This window comes from Artibeus jamaicensis, unplaced genomic scaffold (assembly GCF_021234435.1).
Source record: "Artibeus jamaicensis isolate MK-2021 breed Jamaican fruit bat unplaced genomic scaffold, CSHL_Jam_final scaffold_474, whole genome shotgun sequence".
NCBI lineage: Eukaryota > Metazoa > Chordata > Mammalia > Chiroptera > Phyllostomidae > Artibeus > Artibeus jamaicensis.
In genome coordinates, this window is record NW_026522046.1 from 43,022,252 (window position 1) to 43,041,939 (window position 19,688).

At 52.8% G+C, this 19,688-nt stretch overlaps 1 protein-coding gene across 3 annotated transcripts in view; it reads right to left on the bottom strand.

The window, feature by feature from the left end:
- Nucleotides 1-12,661, bottom strand: part of BACE2 (beta-secretase 2) — a 72,283-nt gene extending 59,622 nt beyond the window's left edge. For 2 of the 3 annotated variants that reach the window (XR_008390162.1, XM_037144613.2), the window contains exon 1: nt 11,937-12,659. Coding sequence is in view for 2 of the 3 variants with exons in the window: in XM_037144613.2 (XP_037000508.1) it covers nt 11,937-12,236 (300 nt within the window). In the remaining variant the exon portion in view is untranslated. Of the gene's footprint in view, nt 1-11,936 lie in introns of all 3 variants that reach the window. The other variant, XM_053657665.1, reaches the window with a different exon arrangement.
- Between the last annotated feature and the right edge of the window lie 7,027 nt (nt 12,662-19,688).

Below are 19,688 nucleotides of genomic sequence, written 5' to 3' on the forward strand. Positions count from 1 at the left end.
TCGACGCTGGGATCTGGCATCTGATATCATGGCTTGTCTGGGGTTCGGAGACCTCCCGAAGGGAAGGGGAGGCGTGGCGGGACTCACTTCCGTGTCCCCACGTTGCTCATGACAACGTCTCCGATTCCTCCAGGACGGAGGGAGGGGTAAAGAGAGCAACATTCTCATTGGACTTCATGGTTGGTGTGTTCTGGGTGTGGCTGGCGTCTACACGCCTAGCCTGCCTTTGGTGAGCCATGTATTGGGTTCCTCAGAGCCACCCCCTCCCCTATACCCACCAGGCATGACCCCACCTGCAACTTCCCGATGTGGGCGACACCCCTGCTGGCCAGTCGGCCGCTTACGCTCCCTCCTTAGTCTCTAGCACCTGACAGGCCAACCCGAGGACAGCAAACGTTTTCTGTACAGAGGTAGCGAGGAAGGCAGGCTTTGGCAGCCTGGAGACTGTCGCAGCTACCCAATTCTGACCTCGTCGTGGGGAAGCCGTCACAGACACCGTGAAGACGAGTCAGGATGCCCGTGTTCTAACAAACCTCCTTTGGAACCTGCCTGGTTTTTACCAGGTCAGGCAGAGTGAGTGGGCCGATGGCCATCTAGCCCATACGGACCCCCTCTGGTGGTCTCTTCCCGGGGGCTCTTTTTGTGGTGGCCAAAGTTTAGACCCCCAGGACAGGGTCCACGTCTTACCCACTGGAAACAGGGTCTTGCCAATAACAGCAACAAAGAAAATAATAGAAGATTTTTAGACTTATCTTGTTTTCCGGAGATTTTCAAGAGAAGAATGGCACATTGCCTTCAACTGTTTAAAAATGATCATTGATGGTGCACCATTTGGGATGTTTTTGGCTGGAAGTAAACAGGAAACGACAGGCTTGGAGCAGATCGAATAGGAGAGACTTGTTTTTTTCCCTAAATCAAGAAATCCCTAGGGACTGTTGGTGTTGATAACATCTCAGGGAAAATCGGTGTCAGCCCGCCCTCTCCCCGGCCTCTCGCTCAAGGTCAGAAGGTGGCTGTCCCTGTTGGAGGTCTTGTGTTTTTGGCAAAGGCAGGAAGGAGGAGAAGTGATCATTTCAGCCATACCTGGCACTTTTATCAGGAAAACATGAGCTTCCCCTGAAATCCCCTAGGAGACCCCCCCCAACTTTACGTGCAGGTCCTCAGCTGAGTCCTCTGTCACAAAGGAGGCTGCAGTGACAGCTTCCGCCTGGAGAGGACTCTGAGTGTCGGTTTGATCACCCAGCTGAAGATACCTGCCCCGGCTCAGGCAACAGAATCACTGCCTTTGCCACCTTTCAAAACCAGACTCGGACGTAAACAATGAAAACAAACTCTGTCTGGGGGGCCCACCTGGTGGTCCGTGGGCCACACGCAGCCCAGGTAGCTGTGAGTGCGGCCCCACACAAAATCATAAATTCACTCAAAACATTATGAGAGTGTGTGATTACCTGTCACAATGTATTTAAAGTGTGGCCCACGACCATCCTCCTTCTTCCAGTGTGGCCCAGAGATGCTAAAAGATTGGACACCCCTGCTGTGGTATAGCCCTGACCTTGAACTTCCGATCTGCCTTTTAATGCTTCCCTTTCGAATACAGACAGCCGATAATCACCAGGTGTCCGAGGAAAACCTCTAGCACGAGACAGGGACCTTGACAAACACCCCAAGGAAAGAAACTCAGAGACAACAGAAAAGGCAGGAAGCAGAATGAAAACTTCAAAAAACTAATATATTTCCTCAGAGCAACAGAAGATACACAAGCCTGAAATGAGAATGGGGAGCAACAGTGACGATGCAAATTCAAGTTCAAGAAGAAATGAGCAGAGAGAATGGAGTCAAAAGACAAAGACATGCAAAACAGCAGTCACCGACCGATGTGGCCCGACACATGGGTAAGAGGACGTCAAAAAAGAGAGAACAGATGTTTTACTAGAAATTTTCTCAGAACTGAGTGTCAGGCTCCTGAACTGAAAAGACTTAGCAAGTGCCCAGCATAAAAAAAAAAATTAAAAAGGCAAGCTGCCCTCAGACACTGTCACGACGTTTCAGAACGCTAGGCCTGGTCACCGCACATCCCCGATTTCTCCTGCGCTTCAGCGTCTCGTCCACGGCCAGCACACAAAGAATCAGACAGCACCGCTTCTAACCAACAGCACCACGGTAGGAGACGATGTCTGAACAGCATTGGGACTCGGGGGGCATGTCGAGAGCCGCTGCCTGGCCCGCACAGCGGCTCTGCTGGGCTCTGCGTGTCTGGTCACTCCGTGGGTGTTCACACGGTCATCGTAGGGCCTTTGTTCCAGTGAAATCTAACCCCCAGGTACAATTGCAAAGTCAACGGAAGAGCACCTGCCCCCAAAGCTGGACCTAAGGGAGACGCCCCGACCCCTGGGCGGGGCCTTCGCCCATCTGGCCTCAGACTGAACACGGCTCCCCAACCTCTGGAGGCTGGGTCCTCTGCTGCTCCCACACCCCAAGCTGCACCTCCTCAGAAAGGTCTTCTGGAGCAGTCCTTTCTAGAAAAGTCTTTTCCTCCTCTTTCTGATATCCATACCCATTACCACGTTGCAGTGTCCTCGTAGCAATTGCCTAAAATTCTGTTTATCTTCTTACAGTCTGCCTTCCAGACGAGCACATAGGTTCCACGAAAGCAGGGAACATCTCTGTCCAAGTGACTATTGCCTCCCAGGGCTTAGAACGGGGTCTGGCATACAGACGGTGCTTAATAAATATGCTGAAGGAACGAAAGCAGGCTCATTCTTTGGGTCAAATTCAAAGTTCTTCCTTCTCTTTAACCCCCAGTCATTCCGGTTAGAAGTGATTTTTAACTCTCCCGATTCCTTGCTGTATCTGGCAAGAGGAAGACGATGCTAGGGCATGACAGGAGTGTAAAGATGGGGGAGGGACGAGCAGGTGTCAACAGATGTCAGCACGCTGCCACTCCCTACTCGTGCCCACAGGAGCTGCTCCCAATAGCCAGCCTCCCCTCACCGCTCTGGGCAGCTGCTCCCAGGCCAGTGAAGCTGGTGTGCTGCACTACCAGCATTTCTCACCCTTGGCCCAGTTGACGCTTGGGCACAGGTAGGTGTGTGTCACCCTGTGCACGGCAGGGTGCTGAGCAGCGTCTCTGGCCTCCATCCACCCCAGTTATAACCAGCAAACCTGTCTCCAGAAAATGTCAAGTCATCTAGAGGGCACAGCTTCCTGGGTTAAGAACCACTGAGTCAGACCACTTGCCCCGCCCCAGGGTAAAGCTCCAGCCCCAGCCTCTCTTGAAAGGGCGGGAGCCCCAGAATTCAACACCATATTTCCCGCTTTAGCAGAACTAACCTCTGAAGGGAGGAGACCCCCCAAACAAATTTGCTAAGGGTCCCATTTGTAACAACTTTTAATTTGTCCAGCAAGCACACTTTTTAGAGCGCCGAGTGCTCTGCTGAGGCGCTAATCCACAACAGCTACACATCAGCAACAAGGTGACCTAACCCGCAACAAGGTATCCTGCAACAAGGTATCCTGCAACACGGTGGGCGGGGTGGGCGGACCCAGGAGAGGAAGCCCCAGAAACATCCAGATCCGAGATTCCTGCAATAGAACAGTGATTTTCAACCTTTTTCATTTCATGACACACATAAACTAATTACTAAAATGCTGTGGCACAGCAAAAAAATATGTAGTTTTTGTCAACCTGACAAAAAAGCAGGTATGATTTTGATTCACATTGGAGCTGTGTTGGCTGTTGTCCTATTTTTATTTGACAGTCTAAGGGAAGAGAGGTCCGTGCCCCTGACTGAATAATAGTCAGGCACTGCATGTTTAAAAACTTCTCGTGGTGCACGGGTTGAAAATCGCTGCAGTAGGAAAACGGGGTGTCTGCTGAACCTAATAATGTAAGAAGTGGTGTTGTGTCTGCATGTCTTGCTTTAAATTTTGTTTTCCTAGTAGTTCATTTTCATTGATTTATAAATCATTGTTCTGTGAAACCAGAAATTTGCGCCGAGACGGAGCAGCCAGGCCTCAGAGCACTTTCCGGAAGAAAACCCGCTCCAGGCCCACCTGCCAACGCGAGGGAACTCTGGGAACACAGTCTGTGTCAGGTGGAGATGTTCCAAATGGGCAGAGGAAGCATTTACCCAAACAGCTACGTTTAGGAGGGTGAAACACATACCCATTTTGCACAGAAAACCAGAACAGAGGAGAAACTGGCCTCTGTCGTAGCCTCGGAATAGTGTCCAAGAGCTGGGGCCAGGCGGGCTGCTTGGTGGTGGTTGGGGGGGGGGGCGCACAATAAAATGCAGACTCTCAAGCCCCAGGGCAGCAGGACTCACCCAGGGAATCTGATGGGGTCCGGGCATCTGCGTTCTAACCAACTCCATGTGGCATTCTTAGCCTTTGCTGCAGTGGTCAGCTGGCTTTGTGAAGCAAGAACTCCAGCAGCCACCGAGACCCAGTGCCGTCCACCCAGACCATTCTCCCACCCCCTGCCCCCCGCCCCGCACTGACCCAGGTTCGGCCCTTGAACAGATCCCTGGGGGCTAACCGGCATAGAACTGAGGAAAGTTAAAGCTATGAAAACCTCTCGCAAGCAGAACAGATTATGATGGTTGGTGGGGTATGAGAGCTTGTGGAAGGAATCCCCGGTCCCCCGATCGAATTGCCGAATTAACAAGTCAGGACACTGAGGCTTTGAGAGGTTGAACTTGTACTCCATACCCAGCATTTGGCAAGCAGCAGACCTGGAATCAGCACCCAAAATGCCTGATCCCCAAAAGACGGCGTGAACCACACAGTTCTGCCTGCTCCCCAGTAGCTTGTCCAATTGGAAAAAGCCATCGAGTTTCCCCAGGAGGCACCTGATGTGGTGGAAAGGGATCTGGGTGCCCCTCGGAAGCTTCTGGAATCCTCACCCACCTTCACCAAGAAGCAGCTTCTGTCCTAGCCACAAGTCCTCACCTTGCCAAAGGGTCAGGCTGGATGCTCCCGCCCTCTGTGCTAACGGGGAAAGATTTTGATTCAGTACTTTCCACTTTTTCTTCCGAGGCACCACCTTCCAAGGGGTCTGCCCTGTAGGCTGTTTTCTTGGGATTCTGGCAGGGAGGCTCCTTGCCGGCTGCCAATTAGGCCATTTATCCTGTTATGTTTGGGAGGGGCTGGAGGTGAGCGTGGGAGCACGCGGTGGTCCTCAGGAGGCCAGCTGTCAAGTCTCCCCTCTGCCGTTCCAAGTCCGGTGGGGAGTGGACGGAGAGGTTCCCACGGCCCTGTTGGGCCCCCTGGAATGATGGAGCTGGCCCCAGCCCTGCCTTCTCCCCTCTTCAGAGAGTCCCCTTCACCTTCCCCAAGTGGCAGTGCCAAGATGGCGCATTCCCAGGGACAGGTGTATCGGGTGCCAAATGATACAAATCTGAAAACATCTGCCCTGAGGCTTGTGCTGGATACGACGCATTAACTCAAAAGCACACGCATTAGGTTTGTTTTCTGACTGTGGGCATGTCAGCACTGGGAGAGCAGTTTCTCCTCTTTGAGAATTCCAAGAACCAAAAAGCAATCCTTTTTTATTGAGTAGCAACATGCAAAAATAAAAAGCATTAGTCCGTCTGGGACAAGGAAAGGACTAAGGGGAGCCAAGTGACAGGCAGTGCAACCGCGCGTCACACACCGACCCTCCACAGCCTGGGAAGCCAGCCCAGAGCCCGGGCACACACTCTCACTCCCGCTCCACCCCACACCTGTGCCCACGCAGGTGCGGAAGCCGCGGTGGGCCACCCACCTGCCTCACAGGTGCGCTCTGTTTTCCAGGTGGTATCTGCTGTCACAAACGTACAATGAGTCCCGGGTCAACGCCAAGTCCAGGCTGGACAAGCAGAACAGAGGGAGAGTGAGGAGGAATCTGTGACAGATGGCACTGGAGCCAAGTGTAAGCAGAAGGCCCATTGTTAGTGGTAAAAGGAGCTCCGAGGTGGAGGGGACAAGTGCCTTGCTCCCTGTCACACAGGACCCAGCGCCTGCTCCTGCTGCACTCTGCCTGGGGCTGGGGCAAGAGTCAGCAGCCACCAACCCCACCCTCAGCCTAGTGGTGGCTGAATCCAGGGAGCGGGGGCTGGACCTGCCCCGTTCAGGGCGTGAGATCCACAATAACCCCCAGGGCACACTGCCAGGCACCAAGGGGAAGGAAAAACGCCACCTCCAAGTTCCCCTCCTGGGGTCCAGTACAGCCAGTCACTACCCCGGAGGAGAAGTCACTCTTGCAATTGCTAACCTCGCCTCCTCCCTTTGTGTTTTCAGTCGCAACCGGTCAGCAATCGTCCCTGGAGGAAAGAGGCGGCCCAGAGCAGGTCAAGCCCACCTTCCTGTGACGCAGGAAATCAGACAGAAGTCAAGACAGTGCTGGGTTAGGCGGGAAGATGAACTTAGGAGAAAAGGTGTGCATTTTGTATCAAATGTACCAGATTTGAACGGGGTGACAGGTGCCTTATAAAGTCTCCCAAATGGGAAGTACAAGCTCTCAAGCCTTTCTTCGTCTGTCTCGTTCACCACACGGGAATGCATCCGTCACGGGTATGTAAATGCCAGGGATACAAACTTGCACAAACAGAATGGGCCTTTCCCACATTATGCACTGACTCCAGCAATTTCAGAATTAGTGCAGCATGATAAGAGACTCTTTAAAATTGTCAGCAACCCTGACGGGCGTGGCTCAGTTGGTTGGGTGCTGTCCTGCAGAGTGAAAGGTCACCAGTTCCATTCCCGGTCAGAGCACATGCCTGGGTTGTGGGTTCGGTCCCTGGGCAGGGCATGTAGAGAGGCCATCGATCAGTCAATGTTTCTCTCTCACAGTGATGTTCCTCTCCCTCTCTTTCTCCCTCCCTTCCCCCTCTCTAAAAATAAATAAATAAAATCTTTAACAACCAAAAAAAAAATTGTTGTAGGGAGGAAATCAACACAGAAATCCAGAAAAAGAACCCGAAATCCCCTCAGCCTGCCACTCACCTGTCCCCTAGGGCAAGGTCTTGTCACAGGTGCCTTGTGAAGACAGTGCCAAAACCACCATTTCTACTGCCTTCAGTGAAAATTACATGAATTCCAAATAAAGTTATTGGCAATTAAAAGACGGTATAAAGTGAAAGAAAAACATCCACAGAACAATACACTTAGAACACATTTGTGCATTCAATTATGTCCTCTGCTCCAAAAATAAAAAAAGAGAGACAAGTCCAAATCCTAAACCCGGCACCCATCTTTATAGATGTCATCCAGGTGAGAGGAGGTCAGACCGGACCAGGGTGGGTGCCTGTGCAGAGACTGGGACACACAGTGGAGACAGTCACGTGAAGAGGGAGGGAGTGATGGGAGTGATACTGCTAAGAGCCAAGGGAAGCCGGGCACCACGGGCTCCCCCGGAGCTGGGAGAGGCGGGACGGGCCTCCCCCTGGAGCCCTCCCTCCGAGGGAGCAGGCCCGGTGCACACCCCGGTTTTGAACATCTGGCCTCCAGAACTGTGACAGAATACATTTCTGTTGTGTTAAGTCACCTCGTTTGCGGTCATGTACTACAGCGGCTGCAGGAGAAGAAAAACTCCGAGGTCACTAGCAGATGAGGAGAGCAGAACGCAGGGAGGTTGAGCACCTGCCCTCGGTCACGTGTGCAATGTGACCAGCATCCAGGCCCCTGCGACCCGGCCAGACTGCCTCCCCCCACACCCACATCATTCACAGCTAACCAAGGCGGTGACATGAAAGAGTCCACGGACGGGGCAGGAGCCGTGGTGCGGCCTCGGACTGCGGAACTGGGCAGACCGGATGGCTCTCCCAGCGCTGCCACTCACCGGTGTGGCCTTGGACAAATTACTTGGCCTTTCTGAGTCATAGTTTCCCGGGCTGAAAGTGAAGTCAGATAGTCGTACATACTTCAAGGCTATTGCCGGGATTAAACGAGGTGATCTGTGCGAACTCTTCACATGGTGCGTAGCGTGTGATACGCCTGAGATAAAGGTTAGCCACTAATGTTACGGTTGTTACTAGTGTCTCAGACTGTCCCTCCAAGTTGATTTGAGCGCATGTCTTGGGTTGGTCTTTTGCAGAGTCCTTCCTAGTAGTGCCTTTGATGTTGAATTCCTTCTCTCCGGCTCACTAGCTGCCACCTTTCGCTCAAAAAAGTTGGAGAGAACCTGGTTTTGAGTTTCTAGTTCTTTTAACCCCAGTCATCTTTTCTCTTCATTGTTTACCTTCTCAGTTTGTTCTATCAAATCTCTCCTTGCTGCCAACGTCTTCCTTTTATTAGCCTTGCTGGCAGTGAGATTCACGTAAAAACCCTGGATGGCTTACTCTGCAAAGAACTCCTAAACTGGAGCTCTCATTTTCAGTCCCAATTCTTCCCCCACATTGTGTACTAAGTGATACCCAGGCCAATGCACCATGATTAAAGTGCGAGTCCCCAAAACAATCTCTTGTGTTTTTTTTTACATTCAAATGTTTAGCTGTGAAAATTGTTTTTGCTGTCTGTTTTATCTACACTAGTGCAGGTGACAGAAAACCTTTCAACAGAAGCCCCAACAGCCTTTCTGCAGCTGTTACAAGGTATGTAACTGGAGACCTTTAGCATCTTCGGTTGGATTCATTGTGTTAGCATGAAAGTCCTTTTTTTTATCATGGAAATTGCTGTCATTATAATCACTTTACAGCACCATTATTATTATTAGTAAGACCAAATTGCGCAGTTCAAGCAGATGCTGGTTCTTTCCCGTCAGAAGTCACATCATGGTATCAAACAAACACCCAGCACTCATCGCCATGCCAACAGGGTCCTGCTCTCACCCGGGCTTCTGGGCACATGCCTGCAATGCCTTGAAGAGTGTCAGGCAGAACAAGGGACCCTCAGTTCTTGATTAAAGCATTCAGGGAACCAGCACACGTCCAACAGTTGGTTTTCCGGGGGCGGGTGGTCTTCGGAGCTCTGGTTCCTGCTGAATCGTTGCCTGCATCCAACTATTCTTTATGCCCCAAAGGAAGGGGGAACAGCAGGGGTTGGGAAGAGTCCAGTATTGGACTCTCATAACAGTCAGATGTTAAGTACCTAACACTGTGGGATGTCAGGTTCAGGGATCTCTGGCTGGAAAGGGCAGTGTGAGGCCGAAAGGCACAGAAAAGCAGCCAGGAAACAGGAAGGCAAGGGAGCAGGTGGTTCAGGATTGGGGTCTGGAACCCAGCTCCTGGGTTTCAATTTCCTGTTGCTTTCTTGTCCTGTTGCCCTGGGGAAGTCATTCAGCCTCTCCCAGCTCCAGTCCCCCAATCCTCTAAATGGTCTAAGAACCAGGAGGTGGTTGTAAGGGTCCTCAGGGGCAGCACACACGCGCCAGGCAGCTCAGGTCTCGCCGGGAGGAGGAGAGCCCTTCACCCCATCTATGACCGTTACTTAATTCCCGAAAGACTCTTGGTTCTTCACCGCTTGGATTTACAATTCCATTTTTCTCTCCACCTAAGCAAGTTTTATTCTAGGCTTCGGGGAATCTGCAGAGAATAAACGCATGACCCCTGGCCACGAGAGAGCAGGAAAACTCACTCCAGGTTCAGAGTGGCCCCATGGCCGGCTGCCCATCTGACCTGCAGCCCAGACACCCTGCCGGGAGTCAGGCGTTTTCTGGGACTCGGGGAGAAAATGAATCCTAATGCACTTGTCACTCTTACCTAAGAGTTTACAGCAGGCGTTTGGAGAAATCATACACATAGATTTCGCTCTAAAGCAGCGTATTACTAAATCAGGCCAAGAAGGAGGCACAGAATATTTCATTTCCTGTCAAAATGTAAAAATTAAATCTGCATTGTTAAAAACAGCCTTCCCTGGAAACTTGCTAATGTTTAACTGAGAAATAACCTTGAATGTGAACTACTTCCTTGGCCAAGGAAAAGATATCAGCATTAAGTACTGAATACATTCCTGTAATGTAAACCTCCTCACTTGAAAGTAAAGGTCATTGGACTAAATAATAAAGACAAGCTATTATTTATGAAGTTTTTTTGCTTGTTTTTGAGAGGGTTTTTTTTTTCTTTTCCCTTCCCCTCTTCTCTGGAGCAGGGAGACAGGTGCCGGGACCCATTTGCTGCGGCCCCCAAGTCTGCTTGACTCTGGTAGGGAGATTCCCTCCCCCTCAAAAATCAACAAGAGTTGTTCACCAAGGCACACCATTCCCAAATGGGGAGTCACGTAGGGCCTGTCCCTCGAGATTATCCTCAGGCCACAGAAGAGGTCCGTCTTCCATATCTTGTGATGGAGGAACCGTACAGGGTTCACCCTGACGGGCGTGGTTCAGTGCGTTGGGCTCTGTCCCCACAAACTGAAAGGTCTCCGGTTCCATTCTAGGCCAGGGCACATGCCTGGGTTGTGGGCCCGGGGCTGGTCTGGACTGTGGGAGAGACAACCAGTCCTTGGTGGTGTTGATGTGTCTCTCACACCACGATGTCTCTTTCCCTCCCTTCCTCTCTCTCTAAAAATAAATAAATAAAATCTTAAAAAAAAAAAACCAGTGCTATTAAAAAGAACATGTACAAGGTTCTCACTACCAGCACATGTTTTCACGCGGTGGCTCTTACCAGCACCAGCGTCTTGTGGTTAAGTTAAACCTTCTCAGCTGACTCCCTCCGCCCGCCTTCCCCAGCCGACCCTCCCCCCAGCCCCCAGCCCCCCAGGAGGTCCTAAAGACAACACTCAGATGAAGGGCGACTGGAATCAAAGTTTTCAGCAGAATACATGTTTGAAGGTTAAAAAAAAACTAATTAAGCAAGTGTAGAAGTTACTCAGTAGAGTTTCTTTTTTTAAAAGAATTTAGCATGGCATGCCTTCCCTCTTAAGTCTTGAATAATTTAATTAAAATTACACCAAAGTCATGAGTCTGTTCTATTTATGGGGGAATCGTAGCTGAATTAAAACGCAAAGGGCAATGTTAGAAGTAAAAATAAAGTATCTTCAGACAGTGCATCCTCCTGACAAGGACAACTTGAGTTCAAATCACACTTCGATTAGGAAGTTGGAGAACGGCTGAAAACGATATCCCTGGGGTTTTGTTTGTCTTCAAATCAACGAGCCCGGGGACCATTTATTTCTTGCTACAAAAAGTGTTAATAAATGAAAATCACCCTGAGAATGAGAAAAACGAAAGCTGTTGGATTTCATTTGTCATGGGGAGGCCACTTGGTCCCCAGAAGCCTAGCTCGTTCGGTCTGTTTCCCCAGCAGCATTGCTGCATTTAACACTTTTCACACACGTGTGCAGGCACTTCCTTCGGTGCAAAGCGGCTGGGCAGCCGAAGGAGCCAAGAGGCAGCAGCGCGACCAGCCGCCTCCGGGGGAGGAAGGGCGCACGGAAGGAAGGCGGCCAGCTCCGCAGCAGCCCGCCCCTCGGACCCGGCAGCCCCCTTTCAGAGGGGTCTGCGCCGCTGGAGGCCGGCCGCCAGCCTCCTCAGCAATCACACCGCGAGCCAGGGAGGCGGGGAGGAAGGGGAGGGAGGGGTGTGTGTAAATAGTAATAGTAGTGATTTCCCCGAAATAACAGCTTCGTGCCCAAGGCCCACGGCACGGTCTCCACACTGGAAGGATATGTAGCCCGCCAGAAGGAAGTCCCCTGAGATGGAAGTTACGGGTCTCATCTCGCTGCCCGGCCACGGGGAGTGGGGAGCGAACAAGTTCTGAAACATGTGCGCACACCCCGGGCTGCGCCCCCCACAGGGCCGCCGCTGCCCAGCCGCCGGAGTGCGCCCGCCCCGCTCCCGCCAGCTGCACCCCCTGCGCCCCTCCACCCCCCGCCCCCGTCTGCTTTGGGGCTAAGCGGCGCGGAGGCTCGGCTGGGCGCTCCCACGAGCCCCCCAAAAGCTCGCGGCTGCAGCCGAGGAACCGCAGGAGCTGCCGGGCGCCGGTCCGTGTGGGTGAGCGGGCGAGCGCCCACCGTCTTACCTTCTGCGGGGGGGTCCCGATCAGCAGCTCCAGGTAGTACCCGCGGCCAGAGTCCCCCTGCAGGTTGTCAACCATGGCCAAGAAGTTGGCCGCACCCCCGGCAGGCTCCAGGGCCAATGCCAGGCCGTCGGCGCGGGGTTGAGCGGGGGGCCCGGGCCCGGGAGTGGGCGCAGCCCCGGGACTAGTGGCCGTGGCCACTTGGAGGGGCAGCGTGAAGGGTGCCGGGGCCAGCGCCGGGGCGGCGTGCAGGAGCCACTGGGCCACCAGCGGCAGCAGCAGCGCCCGGGCCAGCGCGCCCATGCCGGCGGCGGGGCCCGGGGATCGCGCCGGGCTCGGTCCGTCCTGTCCCGTCCGGCGACTCGGCGACTCGGCGACTCGGCGACTCAGCGCAGGGTTGCGGGAATGGGCTGGGCGCGCACCGGGCCGGCGGCGGCGGAGGCGGCGGCGACGGCGGAGGAGAGGAGGGCCGAGGGAGGAGGCTCCGGGAAGAGGAGGAGGCGCCGGAGCCGCCTCAGCCCGCGCCGCCAAGTTGAGCAAGTTGGTCGCCGCTGCCCCCTCTGGCGGGCGGTGGCTGCCCCGCAGGGGCCGGGCCCCGCCCCCGCCCTGCAGCCAAGGTCAAAGCTCGGCTCCCGGCTCGCGGCCTGGGGGGTCGGCGCGGGCCAGCCCTGCCCACCCCTCCAGGTCTCGGGCCGCGCCCCTTCCCAGGGAAACTCGTGTCCCGAACTTCCTCGGAACGCGCCCAGGCGGCCACGGCCAACGGATGTGACGAGGCTCATCTGATTCCAGGGGGGAAAGTTTCGGGAACCCTTAAAGGGGAAGCGTGAGCCTGCCCCGAACCCCGGCCCCGCGCGCCAAGGTGCCCCGCCAGCATCCTCCGGCCCCGCAGGCGCGGGGGCTGCCAGGCGTGGCTTGGGGGTCAGAGAGGAGAGTCAGGAGGGAATCGCCAAAAGAGCCATGAGCTTGGAGAGCCAGCGAGTCTGCGCCTCCCCTCGCCAAGCACATTCCTGCCTCCCTTCAGCCCACCGGAGTCTGGCCGCTTCCTGGGGCATTGCCCGCGCGCCGATCCCCACCCCCGGCCTCCATTCCTGCCCCTTCCCCCTTCCTCGTCCCCACTTCGGCCTCTGAGTGATTGTGAAGTGGTCTGAGTGGAGGCTGGGGGAGGGTCAAGGTCTGGGGAAGACAGGCGAGGACGCGAGAGCTTTGGAGACTTCTGGGTGGAGGAGATTCCGGGGACGAGGGGAAATAGGGGTGAGGGCTTGTCGGCTCCTGCGGCTACTGGAGCCTCGGTTCTCCTGCGCCCACCGCTTCCCGCTGGGGGAGGGGGGGGGTGGAGTCCACAGATGCGGATACGATGCTCCCGGGAGCCGCCGGCTCACCGCTCCCGGGACGCCCTCAGCCCACCTAGCAAGTTGCTGTCAGCCTCCAATTTCAGGGCCGCGGAGTCCCCCTGCACCTTCCCTACTCCCCCAGCGGCTCCGGGCGGCGGGTATCCAATTAATACTTGCTCAGCCACAGACTCCAGGACCGCAGTGATGCGTTCGGTAATTCAAGCAATGAGGGTTATTTTATTTTAGGCACTAAAGGCAGGGAGGACAATTACACAAGCTAGGCCCATCGATTTCTACTGAAACAGGAGTAGAAAAACCTCTCCATCTCCTCCAGCTGAATTATGTCGGGTGTTTTAAAAAACAAACAAGTCCATCTTCACCGGGCAATTCCCTTCTCACTGTGATTTCCAGTGACTTCTGCTCAAGATTTGATTTCTATTCCTGTCTTAATTCTGGAATCAGGTCTGGCTCTGCTAGGGGCCCTTGTGTCAGAGAGCTTGGCTGCATTGATTTTCAGATGACTTTAACTGTAAATCACGTTTTCCCCAAACTACACAGCAACTTTAACAAATCCCCAGCCACACAAAGAAAGGCCTAGTTGGGCCCCCCCCGATAGAACCCAAATTGATATTCCCCATAAATCTGCATAGTTATTTCAGAGCCGTTGCGTTCATACATTCACATTTCAAAATCAGGGTTGCAGAGGGGGTGTACTTAAAAAAAAACTGCTTATACTCCTCCGTGTCCAGTCTCGAAGGGTCTGAGAAGCCAGCCGGACGGCTCCCCGAGGGAGGTGACGTTATGAAAAGTGCAAGGAATGCATTCAGGACACTGATGTAGGGACATGTGATGGTTAAGTTCAACATCAGAGACGTTTGCTCTCTCTAATAATTAAGAGCCACAAGGGAAATTTTAAAAAACCAAGTCTAATTAAGGTTTGTCCTTCATGAAACTCCTGGCTCCATCTAGTGTGTGCATAAGCTTTCATTTGAAGAGGGCTAGCTCAGGTTCGCAGGTAAACTGGTGCATTAAGGAGCTGGCCACAGAGGAACTGAGGTGGTCGCATTAGATGACAGAGCTGTCTCTTCAGAAAATAGCACACGTCCAACTGACAGTGCCCGATGACTGGCCCCTCGGTGGACTCTGTTGTTACCAGCGTCTGAAGATTCTTGATCCCTACTCAGAACGATGGTGCTGGCCAGATTTGGGAAGCACTGATTTTCTTTCTAGGTGTTTTAATGAAAATCATGCGTGTCAGTGCTCTTGGTGGGGTAGCATCGTTTTTTCTTCCTATCCTTCTCGATGCACTTCTTCAAGAACAAAGCCACTTCCCATGTACTGGGCGGCCATGCAGAAGGAGGGAGGAGAGGGTGAACCCCTCACTCCCAGACAGCACCCCCACATCCTCTTCACACTGGCCCACTGCCAGTCACTGCACCCTAGACACCTGCTCCGGCTCCTCCTTCCTCTGTCTCCTCCCCCTCCCCCTACCCCCTCCCCAAGCCAGTTTCCAGGACACTTCTTTGGTCCCAGTGGGAAACAAAGCCGTGGTGTGAGATGGACCCTCCCCCCTTGCAGAGAGGGAGCCCGGTCACTAAACACATCCCTTGAAGGTGAGAAAGCGTCCCACCTCCAGCCCATGGGACTAACCAGGGATTTTGTCCAGAAATGCATGGTGCCTGGCCAAGGAGATGCTGTCACTGTTGATCTGACCGCTGTGCCTGCTGGCTCTGACTTCCTGAGACACCGGCCGGCCCTGCCCAAACTTTTGGTTCTCAGGGTCCCTGCATTCTCTTAAAAAATGAGCACCCGGATAGTTACCAAATTAAGAAATAAAACTGAGAAATTTTCATAATACGTAACAATTCATTTACCAATAATAATAATAATAATTACACAGCAACATAGTAACATTTTAATTAAAACTATCCTTTAAGAAACAGCGAGGAAAATGACATTATTTTACATACGCGGCAAATCTCTCTCTGGCTTTAAGAGAAGGCTGCCGGGTTCTCCTGTCTCCTGTAAGCTGTCTGTTAGGCAACATCTGGAAAATTCTACCCAATGTGTGTGACCATAAATACAGTTTTGAGCTAAAGGACCCCCTGGAAAGTCCCTGTTTTGTATTATCTCTCTCTGGTGTCTACGTCTGTGTCTTGTGCAGTAAGTCATTGTCAACATATGACCATTCCTGTCTCTGGCGTGGTTTTAACAATGGAGAGAAAAAGGCAAAACGAGAGCTGAGCCTTCAGTGTGCAGGTGGGGAGACCAAAGCGTTGCCATCACCCTCCCTCCCTCCGCTCCTCACCCCAGAAGGAAAAAAAAGCTGAGCCTTTTGGGATATTGAGTTTTAAGCTGATTATTTTTTAAAAGACGCAGAAAGAACCATTGACCCTCCCCTCTTTCCTGCCCAAGGGATTCAGATACAAAATCCTGTTTCGGGAAGGGAACCTCAGCTTTAGACAGGAAGACCCCGAGGAGAGGCCGTGGTCACCCGCACTGTCCGGGCCCCACGGTTTCTGGCTTGCCCAGCAAAGAGGTTGCCTACCCCTGGTGTTCTGCTGTTACTTAATGACCTACAGCCCCCCATTTCACTACTGAAATCTGAGACCCCGTTTCCCCCACCTTCTCTCCTTTGTCCGAAATGTCATATGTGCCCAGTGTCACCCCACGGTCTTCGGAACTTTCATGCCCGTGTGACTTTCCCTTGTGCATGTATGAAAAGTTGATTTTTCTCCTGTTAATGTGATTACTGACCAAGTCAGAAAAACTTAGAAGGTAGGAGGAAAAGCATTTTTTTTTTTTTAGTCCTTACCCAGACTACATCAAGGGACACCTTTCCTCTCTGTCTATCCAGTGGCCCCCAGACCTGGCAGGCAAAGGACACAGGTCCCTGCAGCCCAGTAGCTGCTCATCAGTTCTCTCCTGGCTCCTCTCCTCTCTCTCTCTCTTGTAACCTGTCTTGACCCTACTCTGCCCCACAGGGACCTCCCCTTAAAGCCACACTTACTGAAAGGTCTGCCCATGCTCCTCACCACAGCCCCTCCTCCTCCATTCATTCCCCTCCTGCCCCCGCCCACAAACTGTGTGTAGGCTGTGCTCCTTATTCTCACGCACGCCCTGGGCAGCACTCCAAGCCAGCTCTTCATTACAATCACGTGTGCACGGGGTGAGGGCAGGGGGCTCTTGCCTGCACGTCTCCCCTAGAGGTTCCCGGGCAGTTAGTTTGGGACCACTCCAGAACCACGAATTTTAAAAGCTCCCCAGGGGAACCTGGAATTGGAGCCTGGGAGGAATGAGGCACAAGGGTTCAGCCCGAAGAGTTGAGCAGCCTTGTGGGACTGAACGGACTTGGACGTTTCAGTGGGCTTTTCTGAAGTCTTTCACACTGAAACATCTCTTCCTCGGCCGTGCTGACCGAAAAGGCCTAGAGTCCAGGAGCACCTCTAGAGACCAAGTCAGAGTTTCTAAACTTCATTCCCCTCTACACTTGGCTCCTGCAGAAGGCAAGCTCCGGGACCAGGGCAGAAGGTCAACGAGAAGGCCCTGGGACCCCGCATCATGCCAGAAAGCAAGGATGAGCTGCCCAGAGCTGCTACAATTTAAACAGACAAGCAGCTCGAAAACATCTAGATTGTGCTGAAACCCATTTGCTCTCAGTGTTCTTTAAAAAAGTGCATTGGTTATCTCTGAAGAACGTCGAAGCACCCAGCTCCTTGTTAAAAACTGGCAGAGAAAGGAAGAGACTCAAACATCTATTATTTTGACTTTCCTGTACAAACTCGACCTCACTGTTACCAAACAATTGAGGAAGGGAACTTTCTCTTCATAGAAATATTGCAGCTCATAAATGAAGAGGGGAGGATGGAGTTAGAATGTGGCCATTTTTGCTGTCCCTGATAAGCTAGCAGATCCGGGTGTTTAGCTCACAGTGCCAACAACATCACACACAAAATAAGAGTGACTGCCGGTCATCTCATGCCCCTGGATGGAAGCCCACCATGCAACCTGTGAAGTGTTTTTACCAGCAAACCAAACCTGAATCTGACCAAGCCTCTACCCCACAGGTTGGTGACCTCATCCCTGGGGCCAGATCTGGCCTGCTGCCTTTTTTTAAAATAAAGCTTTATTGTAACGCAGCTATAGCCATTTGTTGTCGTTGCAACAGAGGCCTTGTGGCCCATGAAACATAAAATATTTACTGTCTTCCCCTTCACAGAGAAAGTTTGCCAACCCCTGCTGTAGACCTATAGCTCTAAGACCTTTATCAATCAATTACCATAACGGGAACTTACGTGGATTCTGATTGGAAGAAAATGAAAGTTACTAATGGGACAACTGGGGAAAGTTGAACACTGGTTGGATGATGTTATGGAATTATTGTTAATATTTTTAGATGTAATAATGGTGTTATGTGTGGGTGTGTTTAAGTGTTCTTATCAAGCAGAGACATGCTGCAATGTTTATGAATAAAATCAGATTTCAAAATATGGGTTTGGAGGGGAACATGGCAGGCAATGTGCTCAATGGAGTACAGAATTCTTAAAATAGCCCCATCAGTGGGCACCATTAGTTTGTCCATTTTACAGATGAGAAACTGAGGCACAGAATTGATATTCGCTGGTGGCAGGACGGGGATTCAAATTCTGGGGTCTGATTTCCCAACCTGCACCCCTCACCTGGGCGAGGGCCTTTGCTGGGGCCTTTCTGAAGACCGCAGCCTGGTCCAGAAGAGGGCCTCCGGAGGAGCACAGGGGATGCCACGGGCCAGGGAGGTCCGACGGACTGTCCCCCTTGTCCATATCGCTCACTTATCTGTATGGCTGGGATTTGGGGTACGGATGAGCATGTCATCCCTCCTTTTTACTTGGTCCCAGAGCTTGGTCCCGATGTCCTCTTTTGCCCTGTGACCTCACTCTTCTGTCTTCCTCACTGCAGTGAGGACAGCTCCCCTGTGTCATCCTAGAGGCTGGGAGTCGTCGGTGAAGATCCCATGGAGAGGAAGTGGGCTCCTCTTCCCCATCTCTAATACTCTTCTAGAGTTCACAGTTGTCCTTTACATCATCACAATGAATTAATATTAATGTCAATGCCGGCAGCAGCGGCATCAGAAGTGGGTTGCTGGCGCAGACCCACTTGTTTGGCTGCACAGGCGTCTTCCTCAAAATGCTGAATTTATTTTGGTCCCCGTCTGAGTCTTCATCACTTCCCTTTGCTGATAGACGTCTGCAGGCGGACAAATTCATTCGAGCGAGTGCCCACAGAAGCATCTGTTTTGGCAGGGGCCATTTGGAGAATGGAACTGTCCTTTGTGAGGATCTACCTGCCCTTCGTGAGCTTGTTGGAGGAAAAAAAGAGCGTGAAGGAGGGAGGGAGGAAGTGAAGGAGACAAAATCAGGAAGAAAGGGCAGGAGGCAGTGCAAACCAGGCTGCGGCGGAGGACAGTGGGGCAGCTGCATCGTCACAACCCCTCTCAGGACGCTCCTGTGCTTTTGAGGGATGGTCTGGTTTCATCCCCCCCACTGGAGAGAGAAGCAACGCGGGCCCCCGAAACAAAGCTCAGGGTGCAGGAGTCCATCCTGGGTCGTCCTGGTGGGGGTCAGAGTAGGGGGAGGCAAAGGACCTCCCCATATGTGAAGCAGCCAGCCTGGCACTTGACCCCTGACGGCCCTCATGGGCTGCCTGCTCTGGGGTGAAGGACATCTGTCTGTCTGGTCTGGCAGGGCCCTCAGCAGGCAGCAGGGACCCGGGGGGAGAGGGCGGGGCTGCAGTGCCCTTCAGGGTGCCGCAGTAAAGGAGATGGGGGAGGACCCCAGGCAGCGGTGGAGAGCCCAAACACACCTAGCCCCTGGGGTGAGCTTCTCTGGCCCTCCCCTTGACCCTCAGAGACAACATGAAAATCTCACCAACAGAGACAGGCTGGCAGTGTGCGTGGACAAGTCTGGAGCAGTTAGGAGAAAATTCATTAAAGACCTCAGGAATTGCACACAGTGACCCTCGGCCTTTGTCTACACCCCCGAAGGGCCCATGGCCACCTACCTGGCTGAAGAGTGCAGCTATGGGCTGGTTCTTAGCCGGGCCCTCCTGCTCCTCAGCCTCCATACCACCCCCAGAGCAAGCCTGCTGGCTGACTCCCACCCCCCAGTTTAATTCTCTACTCTCTCCCGAAGACCCCCACAGCCCCACAGAACTGGTTGTAGAGAGATTCCACACTAGTTTTTACCTACACGCGTGTACAGACAATAAGAGTTTCCCTGATACGGGCCACTCAGCGGGGAGGACTTCACATTTCATTCTGATACGTTTTCCCCGAGGAAAATTTCAAAAGCTATTAAAGGAAGGAAATAATGGCTTTGGTTGTTAAACTAAGAACCACTGGAGCCCAAAAAAAGAATTCTTGGACATCAAAGCATAATGTTGGAGG